General features: G+C 39.1%; 1 protein-coding gene across 2 annotated transcripts in view; it reads right to left on the bottom strand.

The window, feature by feature from the left end:
- Med23 (mediator complex subunit 23) overlaps nt 1-13396 on the bottom strand; it is a 43223-nt gene extending 29827 nt beyond the window's left edge. Inside the window, exons 1-11 of one of the 2 annotated variants that reach the window (XM_027402910.2) lie at nt 13227-13396; nt 12889-12920; nt 12691-12778; nt 10912-11036; nt 9814-9925; nt 8769-8867; nt 7357-7458; nt 5846-5915; nt 4339-4451; nt 1892-1987; nt 1297-1314 (exon numbers count right to left, since the gene is read on the bottom strand). In XM_027402910.2, coding sequence (XP_027258711.1) covers nt 1297-1314; nt 1892-1987; nt 4339-4451; nt 5846-5915; nt 7357-7458; nt 8769-8867; nt 9814-9925; nt 10912-11036; nt 12691-12778; nt 12889-12920; nt 13227-13274 — 903 coding nt within the window. In that variant the 5' untranslated portion in view covers nt 13275-13396. The remainder of the gene's footprint in view (nt 1-1296; nt 1315-1891; nt 1988-4338; nt 4452-5845; nt 5916-7356; nt 7459-8768; nt 8868-9813; nt 9926-10911; nt 11037-12690; nt 12779-12888; nt 12921-13226) is intronic. The other variant, XM_027402911.2, reaches the window with a different exon arrangement.
- Between the last annotated feature and the right edge of the window lie 1784 nt (nt 13397-15180).

Here is a 15180-nt window from a genome sequence, read left to right as displayed (position 1 = left end):
TTAGCCACCAAATTATAAAAAAATTGAGTCAAGTATGACTTTAACTTTCACTGCAAAATTAGTTTTAAGACAAAGTGTGAAGCATTCTTGCAAAGTTAGCTAATACTTACCTCTAGCTCAAGTGAAAGTGGATCAGAGTTAATGACTTGTATTTAAAATGTTACTGTGACAGATTATAGGAGGTAACTGTCAGGTACTTTAATGGTCAAGGAGTTTCAGTTTCACATGTACAAAGGCTCTTCCAAACAAGGAAACTTGGTAAAATTTTTAGAAGGAAAAAAACTGAAAATAATAAAGGAGGTACTACTACTGGCGTGAGTTTGGCATGCAGTTTCAACACTGAGCAAGTTTTATGGCCAAGCCGTATGTCCGTAAAAATAGGGCTTTATCAATGGAAGCACTGGTACAACCTTCACTATGGTATTGCAAACAGCAACGCTACTTTACAGAGCCTAGACAAGAGCGTCTTTTTAAAATCAAAAATCTGGTCTCTTTTAATATGCTGGGCTCAAAAATTGTTAACAAAAATTGGAACCACTATTTTGCTTAAAATGTCAAAGGTGCAAAGTCCTGGAGCAGACGGGGACTGCATAAAAGTTTGGCTTGTCAAATGTAGCCACAGTGGTTTTCTCCTGCCACAGGTGGGCTTCAACTGAGGAGCCCACTTAAGAGAAGGACTGACAAAGAAGGGTGTTTGTCAAGAGGTGTGGGGTCACCTAAGAATGTGACATTTCTTAGTCAATCCCCATTTTTCCAAAACAGCCTTCCCTGTTTAAAGCTCACCACTCCAACTTTTAAAAGCAACATTTCTCTATGAAAATGGTCTTTGTTCCTTTTTAAAATTATTTTGGTTTTAAGGCAAATCAAACACAGTATTTTTGTTTTTGTGATTTGTTTTTCTTAATAGTCTGGAAAGATAGGAGGCTACCATCAATCTTTCCAACTCTGAAAATTCCATTAGGCTAAAACTTTAGCCCTAAAATGAAAACAGTAAAATGGAGTGGGGGGAAAATCCCATCAAAAAGTGACAGGCTTTATTGAGTGCCAAGTGTTGTCTCTTTCTTAAAAACAAGAAACCAAAAAATATTTATATTAAAAAAACCACCAAAAACAAAAACAAAAACCATCCACCAAAAAGAACTCTCACATCCCAAGAAGGTTTTTAGTGGCCTTGGTCTCAGCATGGTCCCGCCAATTTCAAGCCCCGACCATACATGTATTGTCTAAATGAATCAGTGGCTACAAAGCGGCCAGCGTATCGTTAGTCACAATACAACAGTAAGGTTGTGAACATACCTGAGCAATGTTCAAGGTCTAGAGCATTGGAGGATGGGCAGGACAAGACAGGACAGAACAAAAATAAAGGAAGAAAAAAAGAAAAGACAAAACAGTGACTATGAGGCCAGCCTCAAGAAACCCAGAGTCAGCACAAACCCGCCCACATGTCAAACCACCAAAACTAAACAAACACACACCAAAAAAAAAAAAAAAAAAAAAAAAAAAAAAAAGATAGAAAGAAAGAAAAAGAAAAAGTCAGCAAGGCGGCCACTCTGAAGATATCAAGGGTTATAAAAAGACACCCAGACAACAAAAAGGTCAAAAAAATATGGTTAAGTCATGTGTAGGTTTCTCTGGCAAAAGGTAATTTGAAACTGGCCTTATAGAAAAAAAGCAATGCAAAACAAACCAACTTTAAATATACCTCCCTTTAAATTTAAACATTCTTAATGCAATATATAAATGATAGAAGAAAACATTGTTCAGTAAGCTATATAATAAAAAGGTCATCGAAGAGTTCTTAACTGTTTTGCTCGGTTAACTACAGCAAAGAAAATAGAAAGGAACAGTGCAGATCTACAGATTTTTATTGGCTTCCAGCATAGTACAGTACCTGCTTATTTAAACCTAGCATATTGCAGACCATATCCCTGGAATAAGGCTGTTCCAATACATATCTCAACAAAGCAGTCTGTGGTTCAAACAGATCCTTTAAAGAAAATAAAAAAGAAATTACTGATTCAAATTAACAAATGCGAATTCCAATTATTTGGAATTAAGAGTAAAACCTCCCAAGGCACCTGTTACCTCCCCAGTACTCAAAATCTAGTGTGGAAAAAAAAAGTTGTATTTAGTGCTTACAGGTTATGTGTTCCCACCTCTCACTTGGAAATCAGGTTGAAAGCCTTGGGTGGGGTCTTTTAAGGGTTAAAAGTCAAGACAATGCTAGAATCAGATCATTTTATTTCCCTCTTTTCCTGAAAACAAAACATTTACAGTTTTCCATTTTAGAGTCTCTATTTAAAATGTCAAGTTCATATTTTCATTTTAGATAGGCTTTGTCCTTGGTGATATTTTTTTAGACATATTGAAGCATCACTAAGATTTTTGCTTCCTTTCTATGTAAAACTGACAATTTTCCAGAAGAATCTATGTATCTAACACAAGATTTCTTATAACTAAATCCAGTTTATACAACTACTACTATGAAGGTACATCTGTGTTTACAGCTATTGTTCTAAATGATCACCTGGCAGCCTTGGTAGACCCTCAGTATAAGCTTCTGGGTCCTGTGACCCTAGTAACTTAAACACACATGTTTTATGAGAGGAGCAGGCCTATGCCTGCGTCACTTAGTGTACCTGACTTACAATACACTAGTTCTAATAGAGCCAATACTTATTAAACGTTTATAGAAAGATTCGGTTTTCTAGCACATGCAGCATCTTTACTCAAACTGTCTGTGCTGTCAGAGCTATTACTCTAGTCGCTGCAAAGTTTACTTCAAATACTATGTGGGTAATGGCTGCTTGATTTTATTTTCTTATAGATCTCTTAGATGGTATTCTGAAATGAATAGCAGGTAATTTATGAACTGATTTTTAAGATACACTTTAAAAAAACTGTACAAGTGGAATTGTGAGGTAAAACTGAAGAACTGTTATTGCCCCAATTAACATTTTTCTTTTCAAATGGATCTCCATCCCCCAGTTCACTGCAGCTCCATACTGGCTTGATGCTCCTTTCTTCACTAATGCTGTATCTGCGGAAGTGATAGGAGACATCCACATCCCTTCAGGTAGTCATTTTAAGGACTCCTTGAAAGGCTGGAGGGATGGCTTAGCTGGTAAGGGCAGTGGCTGCTCTTCCAAAGGATCAGGGTTCGATTCCTAGAACCCAAATGCAGCTCACAACCACCTACGACTCCAGTTCTGATGCCCCCTTATGACCTCCACAGGCATGGCATTCATGTGGCATATGGAAACACTTGCAAAATACTAATATACATAAAATAAGAACAAAAATCTCAATAATTAAAAAAAAAAAAGAATTCCATGGGCCACTTAAAAACAGAATAACCAGTCAGTTTTACACAGAAACTTTAATAGTAAGGGTTGGTTTGTAGACACAAGTTGTTTTTTGTTTGCTTGGTTTTGTTTTGTTTTTTTTTGAGACAGGGTGTCACTCTGGTCTAGAACTTACTATAAAGCTCTGGATGGCTGGAACTCGTAGTGTCCTCTTGCCTCTGGGGTTACAGTCATGACTAACAACAACTAGCTTTGTGGATACAGTTCTAAGGACTATGGAGTCTGTGCAATCTGCAAGACTGCTCATTAATGAACTTAGTGGGACTGTTCTTCCTTAACAGAAAAACCCCTAGTGATTACAAAAAACATACCCTCTTTGCTTTGGTATTAAACTCAGAAACATGACTTCAGACAGTCACATTTGTCGTAAACATCATTGTAAAGAAAAGAATCTTCCACTTATAAATCTAACCAAAGAGAATGGATACAGTTTTCAAACGTTCTCTTCAAGTTAACCACTATTGCCAAATTTGAAAAGGGTAGATGCCAAAAGAACAATAGTAATGTGTGTAGGTCCTCAGTTCAAATCCTGCATCTTTGAGTTCTTTAAATGCAGAGCCTTAGACAAGAACTCTACTTGAGGAGAGCTTTCTATATCTAAGTACTCCTAAAGGCAAACCCACAAACCACAGAGTATACCTGGGGTAGCAGAATGACATAGCACCTACAGCCAGATGTGGCAGTACACAGCTGTCATCTCAGCACCGGGAGGCAAAGGAAGGGGTGCACCACAAGCTCAGACTATTGCACAGAGTTCCAGGCCAGCCAAGGCTACATAGCAAGACCTTAGCAAAAGAAGTGGAAACCAAAGACAAAACCAAAGCACACATCATAAAATACAGTAAGCCATAAGCTATCTTTCTTTAAAATATTTACTTTCCCAGACTATTAAAAGGCATCTGACATTGAACACTAGACACTATGGGATGGTGATTCTTAGAAGACTAAAAGTTACATTGGATTTAACACATACCTTATCATATGGCAAAAGGCCTTTCAAAGGAAAGCGAAGGGTTGCAGGGTCCAGTTTCCATGAGTTACAGATGGCTCCTGAGTTGTTCACAACTGGCAGAAGACTGCAACGGCCTGTACACGCATTACAAAAACATTTCTATGTAAATCTGACCGAGGCAATGCCAGGTTCTTCATACCTCTTTGATAGTAATGAATATGCATGCTGGGGTAGACACTGGTTTAAATGCCTTTAACAATGCTGTCAGGAGACTAAAGTGTGAGAATTTTTATTACCTTTATTTCTTTCAGATGGCTGAACAATCAATTTGTACAAGGCTTCCAAATTTGAAACTGTTGAGTTTTGTTTTAGTGTCTAAGGCAGAGGTCAGCAAAGTACAGTCCCTGAGCCAAATCTAGCTGGCTATCTGCTTTTACAAAGTTGTAATGACACACAGTCACCTTTGTAGTCCGGCAGCAAAGCTGCCACAGACTACAACACAAAGCTTCCGATGGTTATGAGATGGGACTGTACAGATTCAGCCCGAGATCTCTGCTCTAGAGTTAACGCTTTTGGGTTTTATTTGTTTGTTTTGTGAGATTTCTCTAGAAGACTTTGATGTGGCATATGCTGACTGCCTAAACAACAGTGTCACTTAGCTATTCCATAGATATCCCAAGCTCAACCTACCTGAAATGAACTCACCTTCATCTTTCTTAAGATCTGCTTCACTTCTGTAATTCATTTAAGGATATTATTATCCGATCAGTTACAAAACCTAGAGTTCAGGATTTTTTGTCTAGAGAATTTATGTAGTTTATGTTTATATTCCCTGTGTCTAAAACTGCACTGACTCTTAAGAAATGCTCAATAGATGATCATTAAAAGAAGGTCTATATCCCAGATAGTTATGTGGCTGCCACAATTTCTAAAAATACATTTGGGCATTGCAAAGAGTATCAAATGAGAAAATTAAACCAAACATAAAAAAGTAGATAGCTAAAATATCCAATGAAGAGCTAAGGTGTGAATTATAATGGACTAGAAGAGTCTGGTATTCCCCATACTATAGCCACAGCAGAACAAGCTTGCTGGCATTTCCAGCTGCCTAGAGTTTAAGAAGCATTTCCAGGCGTTATAGACGTAGCTCAGTAGTTCAGCAGGCATGAAGCCCCGGCCTACATAGTTTGAGGCCAGTGTGGGTTACACAGACCTTGTTTTAAAAATCCAAAAATAAAACACAATAAAAGTTATACCAAGCTAATCAAAATATACAAAATAAAAAGTGTTCCCAGTTACTAGGTAACACAACTTCTAGAATGGTCTTATGTGAAAGTTACACCACTCTATGATCTCTGTCTTTGCCTATCCAAAGCACCTGAAAATAAACATTATTAGTTTCCTCGAGTGTTACAAAGTGGCAAGCCACTCATAAGAGGCCATCTTTCAGCTTTGTCCAGCAGACTCATAGTCACTAAAGATCAGGTATTAAGTAATATACTAAGCAAACTTCAAATTGTAATCTTACCGCAAATGGAGTTTATCCTTGCTGTGGGCCTAAAGGTGTCCACAAAGTCTGATACCAAGTTTCCTAGTAACTAAAAGAAAACAGATAATACAAAAGACCAAGATTACCCAGAGTGATCATCTATTAAAATTTAGATAATACCCATAAAGAATTAGTACAAGCCTGGCACAGAGTAATTACTCAAAGACAAGTGCACTCTTTTTCTTCCAGGTACTTGTCACCCAGTGTGTCCCTAAGTTAAGCCAAGCCACTAGATCCTTACCTAGTCAATGAAGCTTTGTGCTTTTTAAGCACATAAGAACTGTCCCAATGGGCTAACAGAAATATGAAACAAATATATTATGCTAAAAATACATTTACTGGGCCAGTGATATGGCTCAACAAGTCAAGATGATTGACACCAAGCCTGATGGCATAAGTATGATCCCTGGGACACACAGACAGAAGAGAGAATGACTTATGCAGGTTAGCCTTAGGCCTCTAGCCACATGCATGGTGTACACAGTCCACACACACACAAATAAGTATTAAGTATAAAAATATATGCTACTCAAGCATAATAACATAATCAAGGCACTACTTTTCCTTTGGGACCCCTCCCACTCTAGGGAGTTGACTTTACTTTCCCCATGTTCACTCTGATACATAAATCACTATCTTTTCGAAGGAGGCAGTGAAATGAAATGGCTCAGCAGGTGAAATTACTTGTTGTGCAAAACTGATAACCTAATTTTGAGTACTGGATCCCACTGACAAAGGAGAAAACCAACTCCCAGAGCTGATCTGACTCCATATGCATGATACGGCATGTGCATTGATATACATACTGTACTGGCTAATTTTATGTCAACTTATCACAGGCTAGAGTCATCTAAGAGGAGGGAACTCTGATTGAGACAATGCCTCCATAAGATTAGACAATTCCTGGACTGGTTGTCCTGGGTTCTATAAGAAAGCAGGCTGAGGCCGGGTGTTGGTGGCCATGCCTTTAATCCCAGCACTCAGGAGGCAGAGGCAGGTGGATATCTGACTTTGAGACTAGCCTGTCTACAAGAACTAGTTCCAGGACATCCTCCAAAGCCACAGAGAAACCCTGTCTCAAAAAAACCAAAAAATTTAAAAAAAAAAAAATTAAAAAAAAAAAAAATACAAGAAGAAAGCAGGCTGAGTTAGTCATGGGCAAGCAAGCCAGTAAGCAGTAACCTCTCCATGACCGCTGCTTCAGCTCCTGCTTCCAGGATCTTGCCCTGTTTGAGTTCCTGTCCTGGCTTCCTTCATCGATGAGCAGCAATAAGGAAGTGTAAGCCAAATAGACCCTTTCCTTCCAAGTTGCTTTGGTCAAACTGTTTCATCATAGCAACTATAACTCTAAGATACATAAATATATATACACACAGTGTGTGTAACACACACATAAACAAGAGTACCTATATGAATTCAAGTAATACAATTAATATAGAGTTGATAAAATTTTGTTAAGAATTTGAAGTTTTAGAAAAATCAAAATTTACCCAGTGTGGAAGTTTTCCCTCAGGATATAGTTTCCTGATCTCTGTGACTGCAAAATAGGCTGGCAACAGGCAGGCATTTCGCTCTAAGATATAAGCTATAACCTAAAAGAAATAAAAAGATAACATTATTCTTGGCTAGCCTCACACATAAGACCTTTAAATACAACAACAGCAACAACAAAAAGCATTTAAAAATTAGTAAGTGGGGCTGGGAGATAGCTTAGTTGGTAAAGTGCTTGCATCTGCAGACACCTGCAAATGCTGATAAAAAGACACCCTTCTGGTAATTAGACAAGAGGAATAAACTCAAGAGGTCTGTTAAACATCATGACTCCAGTTAGTCAAAAATATTATATCCTTGAAGACAGCTAATCAGATCTTAACTGTTTTATCAAGAAGAAAGTGTAAGGGAAACATGTCTGAAATTCCAACAGTTGGGAGGTGGAGACAGGAGAATCAGGAGTCCAGCCTATCCTCACCTCAGCTGCAAATTAGTTCAGAGTCAGTCCAGGTTACATGATACCTCACCTCAAAAAACAAAACAAGAGACTGTGAGGTAAACTATGCTGAATTTCTAGAATTAGCCATTCTACAAGGCATGCGTGCATACACACGTATACACATACTCAATTTAAAAAGCAGAATTATTATTTTAAAGTTTACTATTTAAAGAGGAATTTCCTTAAAACATAAAACATGAAGGGTAATTTACAATAGAATGGATTGTTAGTAGTAATATCTTAAAAATGTTTTAAATATTCATAGACATAAGACAGTAACAGAACAACTCTTATAATATTATTAGTAGTTTAAAAAGATAAAAGTGGTCACTGTCTTATAATGGTTTAAAAATACTTTTGTATCTATACTCCTATCATAACTAGCTAGCAGAAATTGAAAACTTAAAATTTCCTTCAGAAATATAGTAGCAATGAAACAAAAATGACTTGGGCTACAGATGTAGCTCAGTGTAACAGAGCACTTGATCAAAAACAGAACTGACTTTATTTTAGTAGAAGGAATAGAATGTTCTACAACTACTGCAATTTACTTGAGTTATGTGTACATGTGTGCAGTTGTCCCTGCTTGTGCTCGTACATGCAGAGGCCAGAGATGAGTATCAGGTGTCATCTTACTGTTTTTTTTGCCAGGCTCGCTGACCAGTAAGCTCCTGGAGGAATCTGTCTACCTCTGTCCCACAGCAATGGGGCTATAAGCATGGGGGACAAGGCTTGGCTTGTTTATAGAGGTACTGGGTATATGAACTCTATTTCTCTGTTTAACATTAAGTGCTCTTTCCCACTGAGCTGTCTCCCCAGCTCCAGCCACTATAGGTTTAAAAGCACACATCTAAACAAACCTAGACACCGAGGCTATTCCCACGATTTCAGGCATGTTTAAACTTAAGTTACCTCTCGAGCTGCCAGAAGCTGTTGGACAACAGCAGAGCTTACTGTATTCGGAATTGTCAAGATTTTCTCCAAAATCACTTTCAGGAGGTCTCGAACACCCTAATAAGGAGAAAGAAAATGGCATGTATTAATATATAAAGTTCTCTATGGGAGATGAAACAGCCAAGTTTCTGGAGTATACACTGCTTCAAAGTCACACTTTAATCAGAGGAAACACATTCCTAACACTAACCCAAGAAGAACAGAATATGGACAGAATTCTGCATAACATCTTGTAATGAAAACCAAAAGTCACTTAAGAATAAAAATGGAACTTTTTATACTCTGTCAGTCTTTTCTGGCCCTCAAAACAGTCAAAGGGTTTCTAATATTGCAAAGGTTAAAAAGCATAGCTTTGCTATAACAGAGATGCACATGAACACCACTCTGGAAACCCTGGTCACAATACTTAGTTTGAGTAGAGAAAATAATTGGAGACGTCTTCTGTGATTAAGGTAAGCTATAATTTAATAAGAACTATCTACCTGTCATTATTGAATCATTTCGGATTGAAGAACATGTCAACATAAAGCTTAAGGGCAGGTACTGGCCATTCCTTGACAAAGGACAGCAACAAAAGTGACTGAACTTGAATGGCTGCTGCAGCCGTGGAGCTGCTGAGCCAGACTGTGAAATACAAGACGAGACCGTTGCTTTTGGTCAGGAGCAGAATTCTAAAGAGGTCAAGATAGAAAGCTTGGTTCACAACCCCTGCTCTGTGTGATTCATTTCACAAAGCAATAAAACACTTGTGTCATCCAACATGGATTCTGCCTTGTGACCTCCCATTTTATCATAAAAACCTATCAATCCTGTGTGTGTTTTCAAATGTTTGGAGCAAAGAAGCTGTAAACCAACTAATTTTAAGTTCCTTCAGCACATATGCAAAAAAGTCAAACTATGAATACTCTCTACTTTGTTTCTCTCACAGGAAATAAGATATATACCCTGTAAAAAAAATAATCATGACTGAAAGCAATCATTTTTTACAATGAGGAAATAATACCTTGTAATCCACTCCTCCAATGATTTTCCGAACCAGTTTAAACGTTAAGGACCAAAGCTGTGTTCGTTCCCATTCAAGAGTGTCAGAGTTTATCAAAGATTCACAAACCATCCTAGGGCAAACAAAAAAAAAAAAAAGAAAAAAAAGAAAAGAAAAGAAAAAAAGAATATTCTAGTTCCAACAGAGAATCCTAGAAATTCTCCAAGGGCAGTGGTCTGGAGATGTTGGGTACCGTAAGTGCCATGGCTAGCGTGCTTCCCAACACTGCACTGTTAAGTGTTCCAGGTATATGTAACATTTCCTGTTTTTAATTAGAAGAAAGCTCCAACATTAAGTACAACTAAATGATATTCACTATGCTATATATTCAACAGATAAAAAATCTATCAGGTGGTGGCAAACTGTATTTTTTTTCAAGGTGACCACATTACATTTTCATTTCCATTTTTCTGTGAAATATGCCACTTCTGCACACCCTTGGGAGAATTCGAGGGGTGGTCTGCATTGTCTGAGCAGGGTTAGGACTATGACAAGGATGCAAGGCTACTTGTTGACTATATTCTTTTGCAAACTTTTGAACTCCACCAAGCTACAAGAAAGCCCAGCTCACAGCAGATGATACGTGTAGTCCAAGAATGACAGCCCCAACACAAGTCCCAGGAGATGAATGAGAGTGGAAAGCTTTTTGAAGAACTTTGGCCCTTGCTACACTGGGCTATAATTATGAAGCACTATGAAAATTAAACAACAAGCTGGAGAGGTGACTCAGCAGTTCAGAGCTCACACTTTCTCGAAGAAGCCGAGTCCAGGTCCCAGAAGCCATGCCAGGTGGCTCCCATTACCTGTTACCTCTAGCTCTAAGGGATCCGACACCCACTTTGGCCTCTCAGGCATTCCTATAAACATAGCAACTAGTAACGCAGATGCATACACATCAAAAACAAAATAAATTTGAAACCAAAAATAACCGACTTTTAAACTGACTTACTAACGAGCCCAGGCCCCTCTCCATCTCTTATCTCTGTACAACAACCTCAAATCAACTCTGCCTCTTTTGGAGGGAAGGTCTTTGTACAGGTCATCCCCACCCACACATACCTGGGTGGAAGGAGGCCAGTCTCAACTGCCATTGCCAAGCAGTCATAAAGGAAAGAAATTCTTTTAGGGCTGTGTTGGCCATGAATAAATTTAACAATCCACTGGATGCATTGTTCATGAGAATCCTAAAAATTAGAAAAAGTTTTTATTTTAGGCCTGAAGTTACATTTTCTAAGGAACAGAAATGGTTAATATCATACCAGGGGATATATCAGTACCGTAAATAAAATATTGGACTGTGAACATCAGTAAATTAAAATAATTCCTAAAAGGGCAAGATTCAAGTCAGATTCAACTGTGGGCATGGTAGTATATGCCAGTAAACCCAGTACTTGAGGGGATGACGTCTATGTGAGGCTATCCTGGGCTACATATAGAGTTCTGTCAGCCTGAGCTATATCTAGCAAGACCTTGCCCCCAAATAAAGATTTAATTAGTATTTGTTACACTGATTCTTAAATATTTCAATTAAACTCCTACCATGAGACCTCCAAAAGCCGCTAAGATTATATTAGCAAATTCACGGCCAATAGAAACTCATCTAAGTTACTCTAAGCAGCATCTTTACAAGGTGATATAAATATTCCACTTGCTGGAGGAAAAGAACCTAACTTAGGTGGGGACCTCAGCCTCATCAAAATTTAGATGAATACAGTCCCCATGAAGGCTAATCAGAGCCTGCCATGATTCCAAACACAAATCTAATTTCTAGGTCTTCATAATTAAAATCTGACACCAAAAGTCTTGCTGATATCAAGACCATCTTTCAGGTGTATACAAATGGTGATTCTATAAAATAAAAATATAATTCTGAGGCTGGGGATGCAGTTCAGAGAGGAGCGTATGCCTAGCATGTGGAAGGAACCCCGTATTCCCAGCACTGTTAAAAGAGAAAAAGCACACTGTGATGGCAGACGACTCTGTAATCCCAGAACTCAGGAGACAAAGGCGGGGTGACATAGACAGACACAGTCTCATATGTAGATAAACAGTTCAGGGACCACCAACTGTGATTCTAGCTTCAGACGGGGGTTGGGGGGGAGCTAAGCTAGAAAAGGAAGAAAACCAGCCTTTGGAGCCACTCTTCTGCTTTCTGATTCACGCAAAGTACTACCTTTTGAAAATAAACTTAGAACATATTGTCTTTAGGGTGGCAAACATTACCACTGGCTCAGAGGCAAAAGCTCAGTAGCTCACTTCCCTATGTTTAGTGTACCATGAGAAGATAATGTACTAACAGGGACTCTATTACAGCATCTTTAGGAGGGTATACTCATAAATCCTGGGTAATTTTTTTCAACCGTGACATTTTTCTTTTACAAGAAATGCTTAACATTATCTGTTTCCATGTGGAAAGCAAATGTATCAAAATAGAATAAAATGTCTTATATAATCTAACATGAAAGAAATTTTTTAAAAAAACATCTCCCACTGGGATCTTATTACATTGAACTTTCAATGCAGGTTCTGCAGTAAAGAAATAAATGTAGCCAGGCGGTGGTGGTGCATGACTTTATTCCCAGCACTTTGGGAAGCAGAGGCAGGCAGATCTCTGTGAGTTCGAGGCCAGCCTGGTCTACAGAGCAAGTTCCAGGACAGGCTCCAAAGCTACACTGAGAAACCCTGTCTTGGGGGTGGCAAAAAAAGATATGAATGTAAAATGATGGCAATTTTATTTTTCCTATTCCTAAATGATCTTAAGAAAAAGGTCAATGTGGACATAAAAAGTAAGAAGGAACCAGAAGTCATCAACTGGCTGTTACATAGGTAATGTCTCACCTGAGAAAGCCCATTCCAAAACTGTCGGAAGGCTGCCAAACAGCTAATTAGTTTTGTTTTTTCATCCTCAGGGGTATCCATAAACATGCTAAAAAACAAAAATCACATTACTTGCAATTATTGCAACTCCCCCAAACCAACGTAAGTAAAATCTTACAAAGATACATCTCACAAAAATCCTGCCTGCCTCATACTCACCCTGGGAAAGCCTCTTCTATAATTTCTGTTTTCTGCAAACAAACAAAATACAGTAAAGGATCTGAATAATCAAAAGGGGGTGGGAGGTGTTCCCTAGAGAAATAGTTTAGGGCAATATAGAACAAGTCACTTTTATCAGGAACGCGCGGGAACTAACGATGCTTTCTTTGAATCTGACAGCTGCCCAGGGATCGCCAACCCTAGTATAGACTCCAATGTCAAAACAAACAAAGGGGGCGGGAAAGGAGCCGGCCCTGGTCCAGGCCCAGAGCCGGGCCGCAGTCTCCTCCCTACTTCCCCCACCCCCTCTCCCCCTGGTCACGGACATTTGCACTCACCACCACCTCCTCGAAAATGCTCTGCAGCTGCGTCTCCATCGTTACCATCGAGCCCCGGGCTCCCGGGGTGCCCGCCAAGGCGCGGGTAAACCCCTCGATCCGGGAAGAAAGGTGCCAAGGGGAGGAACCACAGGAAGGAAGCCCGGCTTTCTCGCTCGCTTCCTTCAGAGGTCCGCAACTAAAGAGAGCCCGCCCGGAAGCTCGGAAGGGCCCGGTGCGCTCTCATTACAACCACTCCGAGTATCTGTAGCCCTACCCGATGGTTCCGCAAGCTGAGGTGGCCCGCAAGCTGACAAGCGCACCTTGTTTGATATGAGACCTGCTGCCTTGGTCACCACCTCCTGGCTGGAGACGGAGCTGCGTCATATTTTAAGTTCTTTTGCAGCCAAACCAAGCGATGCCTGTCAAGGACTGACCATCTGAAAGAGTCGATACCGCTTTATTCTTGCCCGCGTGCACCCTATCTTCTTTATGGTAGTTGCCTCAGTTGCTAGGAGATGGGCACGTTCTTTCGATGAATTTTGAAAAAAAAAAAAGGAATAAGCGCATTGTTATTAATTTAATTAATTTTGATTGGTGATGTTAAGCACATGATTAAAAACACTATTTTGCATCGCCCTGGAAAATTTATGCAGCCAGCTGCTCAACCACACTGCCCTAAATCCAGAAAGCACTCTCTATTTATACTACCATTCGTTTGTCACATCCTTGATGTTTATGACTGGACTGTTTACATCTTCTGTCTACTGTCAATCATATAATTTTTCATAAGCTTATTTGTGGTTCTAATACATCCTGTATTCAAGTTTTTCATCTTATATAGACAACATTTTTCTTTGCTTTAGTTTGTGCTCTCGGATAACACTTCTATCCCCTCCTCTTTTTCTTTCTTTCCTCCCTCCCTTAGTCTCTCCCCTCCCCTCCATTTTCCTCCCTTTCTTCTCACCTCCTCTCTCCTTTGGTTCTTTTCAAGATGGGGTCTTTTGTAGTCTAAGTAGGCTAAACAGAGACCACTATATAGCCCAGGTTAGCCTGGAACTCAAAATCTTCCTGCCTCAACCACCTGAGTCCTGGAATATTTTCTTACTTTATTAAACATTTCTTTCATTGTAGATTAATTTTCATGGATACTTTGAATTTGTTGTGGTTGTTGTCTTGTTATCAATAATTTCTCCTTTATTCTAAGGACATGATGCTATCAATGTTTTTTTTTTTTTTTCCCAGAAACTTCAGAGTTTCAGCTGAAGTTAAGTCCATGATTTTTAAAAATTATACATTGTGGCTGGTGATAACTTGTCACATGATTTTTCCTTGGGGAGATGTAAATTAACGTTTACATACCACAAACAGAGGGCATTGACAGATTAAATAAAGGATTCCATTCAAGTGCAGCTTGGTGAACCAATGAGTTTATTATAATTACTTATAGCAGCATGGTGACATGGGCAGCCACATCACTGGAAACTCCTATTCCACGCATGGATGTCTTATAAAAAGATGTACCACTGGAGAGTACTCTCCCAATAAATTACTTTTAATACAACTTTGGGGAATAGAGGGGATTTCTGGGGATCTTATAAAGGCTGCCTTGAGTTTCTGTATAGTCTTTATTTTATTTTATTTTATTTTATTGTTTTGAGACAGGGTATTTTGTAGTCCAAGATGACCATGGACTCACTATGTAGCAGAGAATGGCCTTGAATATTTAATCCTTCTATTATTGTCAGATCTTCATGCAGAGAGATGGGACACCATTGAGGGTTTCTGCCAGGAAGCACTGTTTATTTGTGCCAGCACTAGCTCAGTGAATTTACACCCAATGGTTCAGCTTCTAGCACAGCAGAGTGTAGCCTTATATAGGCTTCCTTAGTTCCCCTTTACATTCTATACCCCTTTGTCTCCCTTACATGGAAACATATATGCAGATCATGTGATCCATGTTACAGGGATCCAT

This window comes from Cricetulus griseus, chromosome 2, assembly GCF_003668045.3.
Source record: "Cricetulus griseus strain 17A/GY chromosome 2, alternate assembly CriGri-PICRH-1.0, whole genome shotgun sequence".
In the NCBI taxonomy this organism is placed as follows: Eukaryota; Metazoa; Chordata; class Mammalia; order Rodentia; family Cricetidae; genus Cricetulus; species Cricetulus griseus.
Note: the sequence above shows the minus strand (reverse complement) of the source record. Positions and strands in the feature narration are given on the sequence as shown.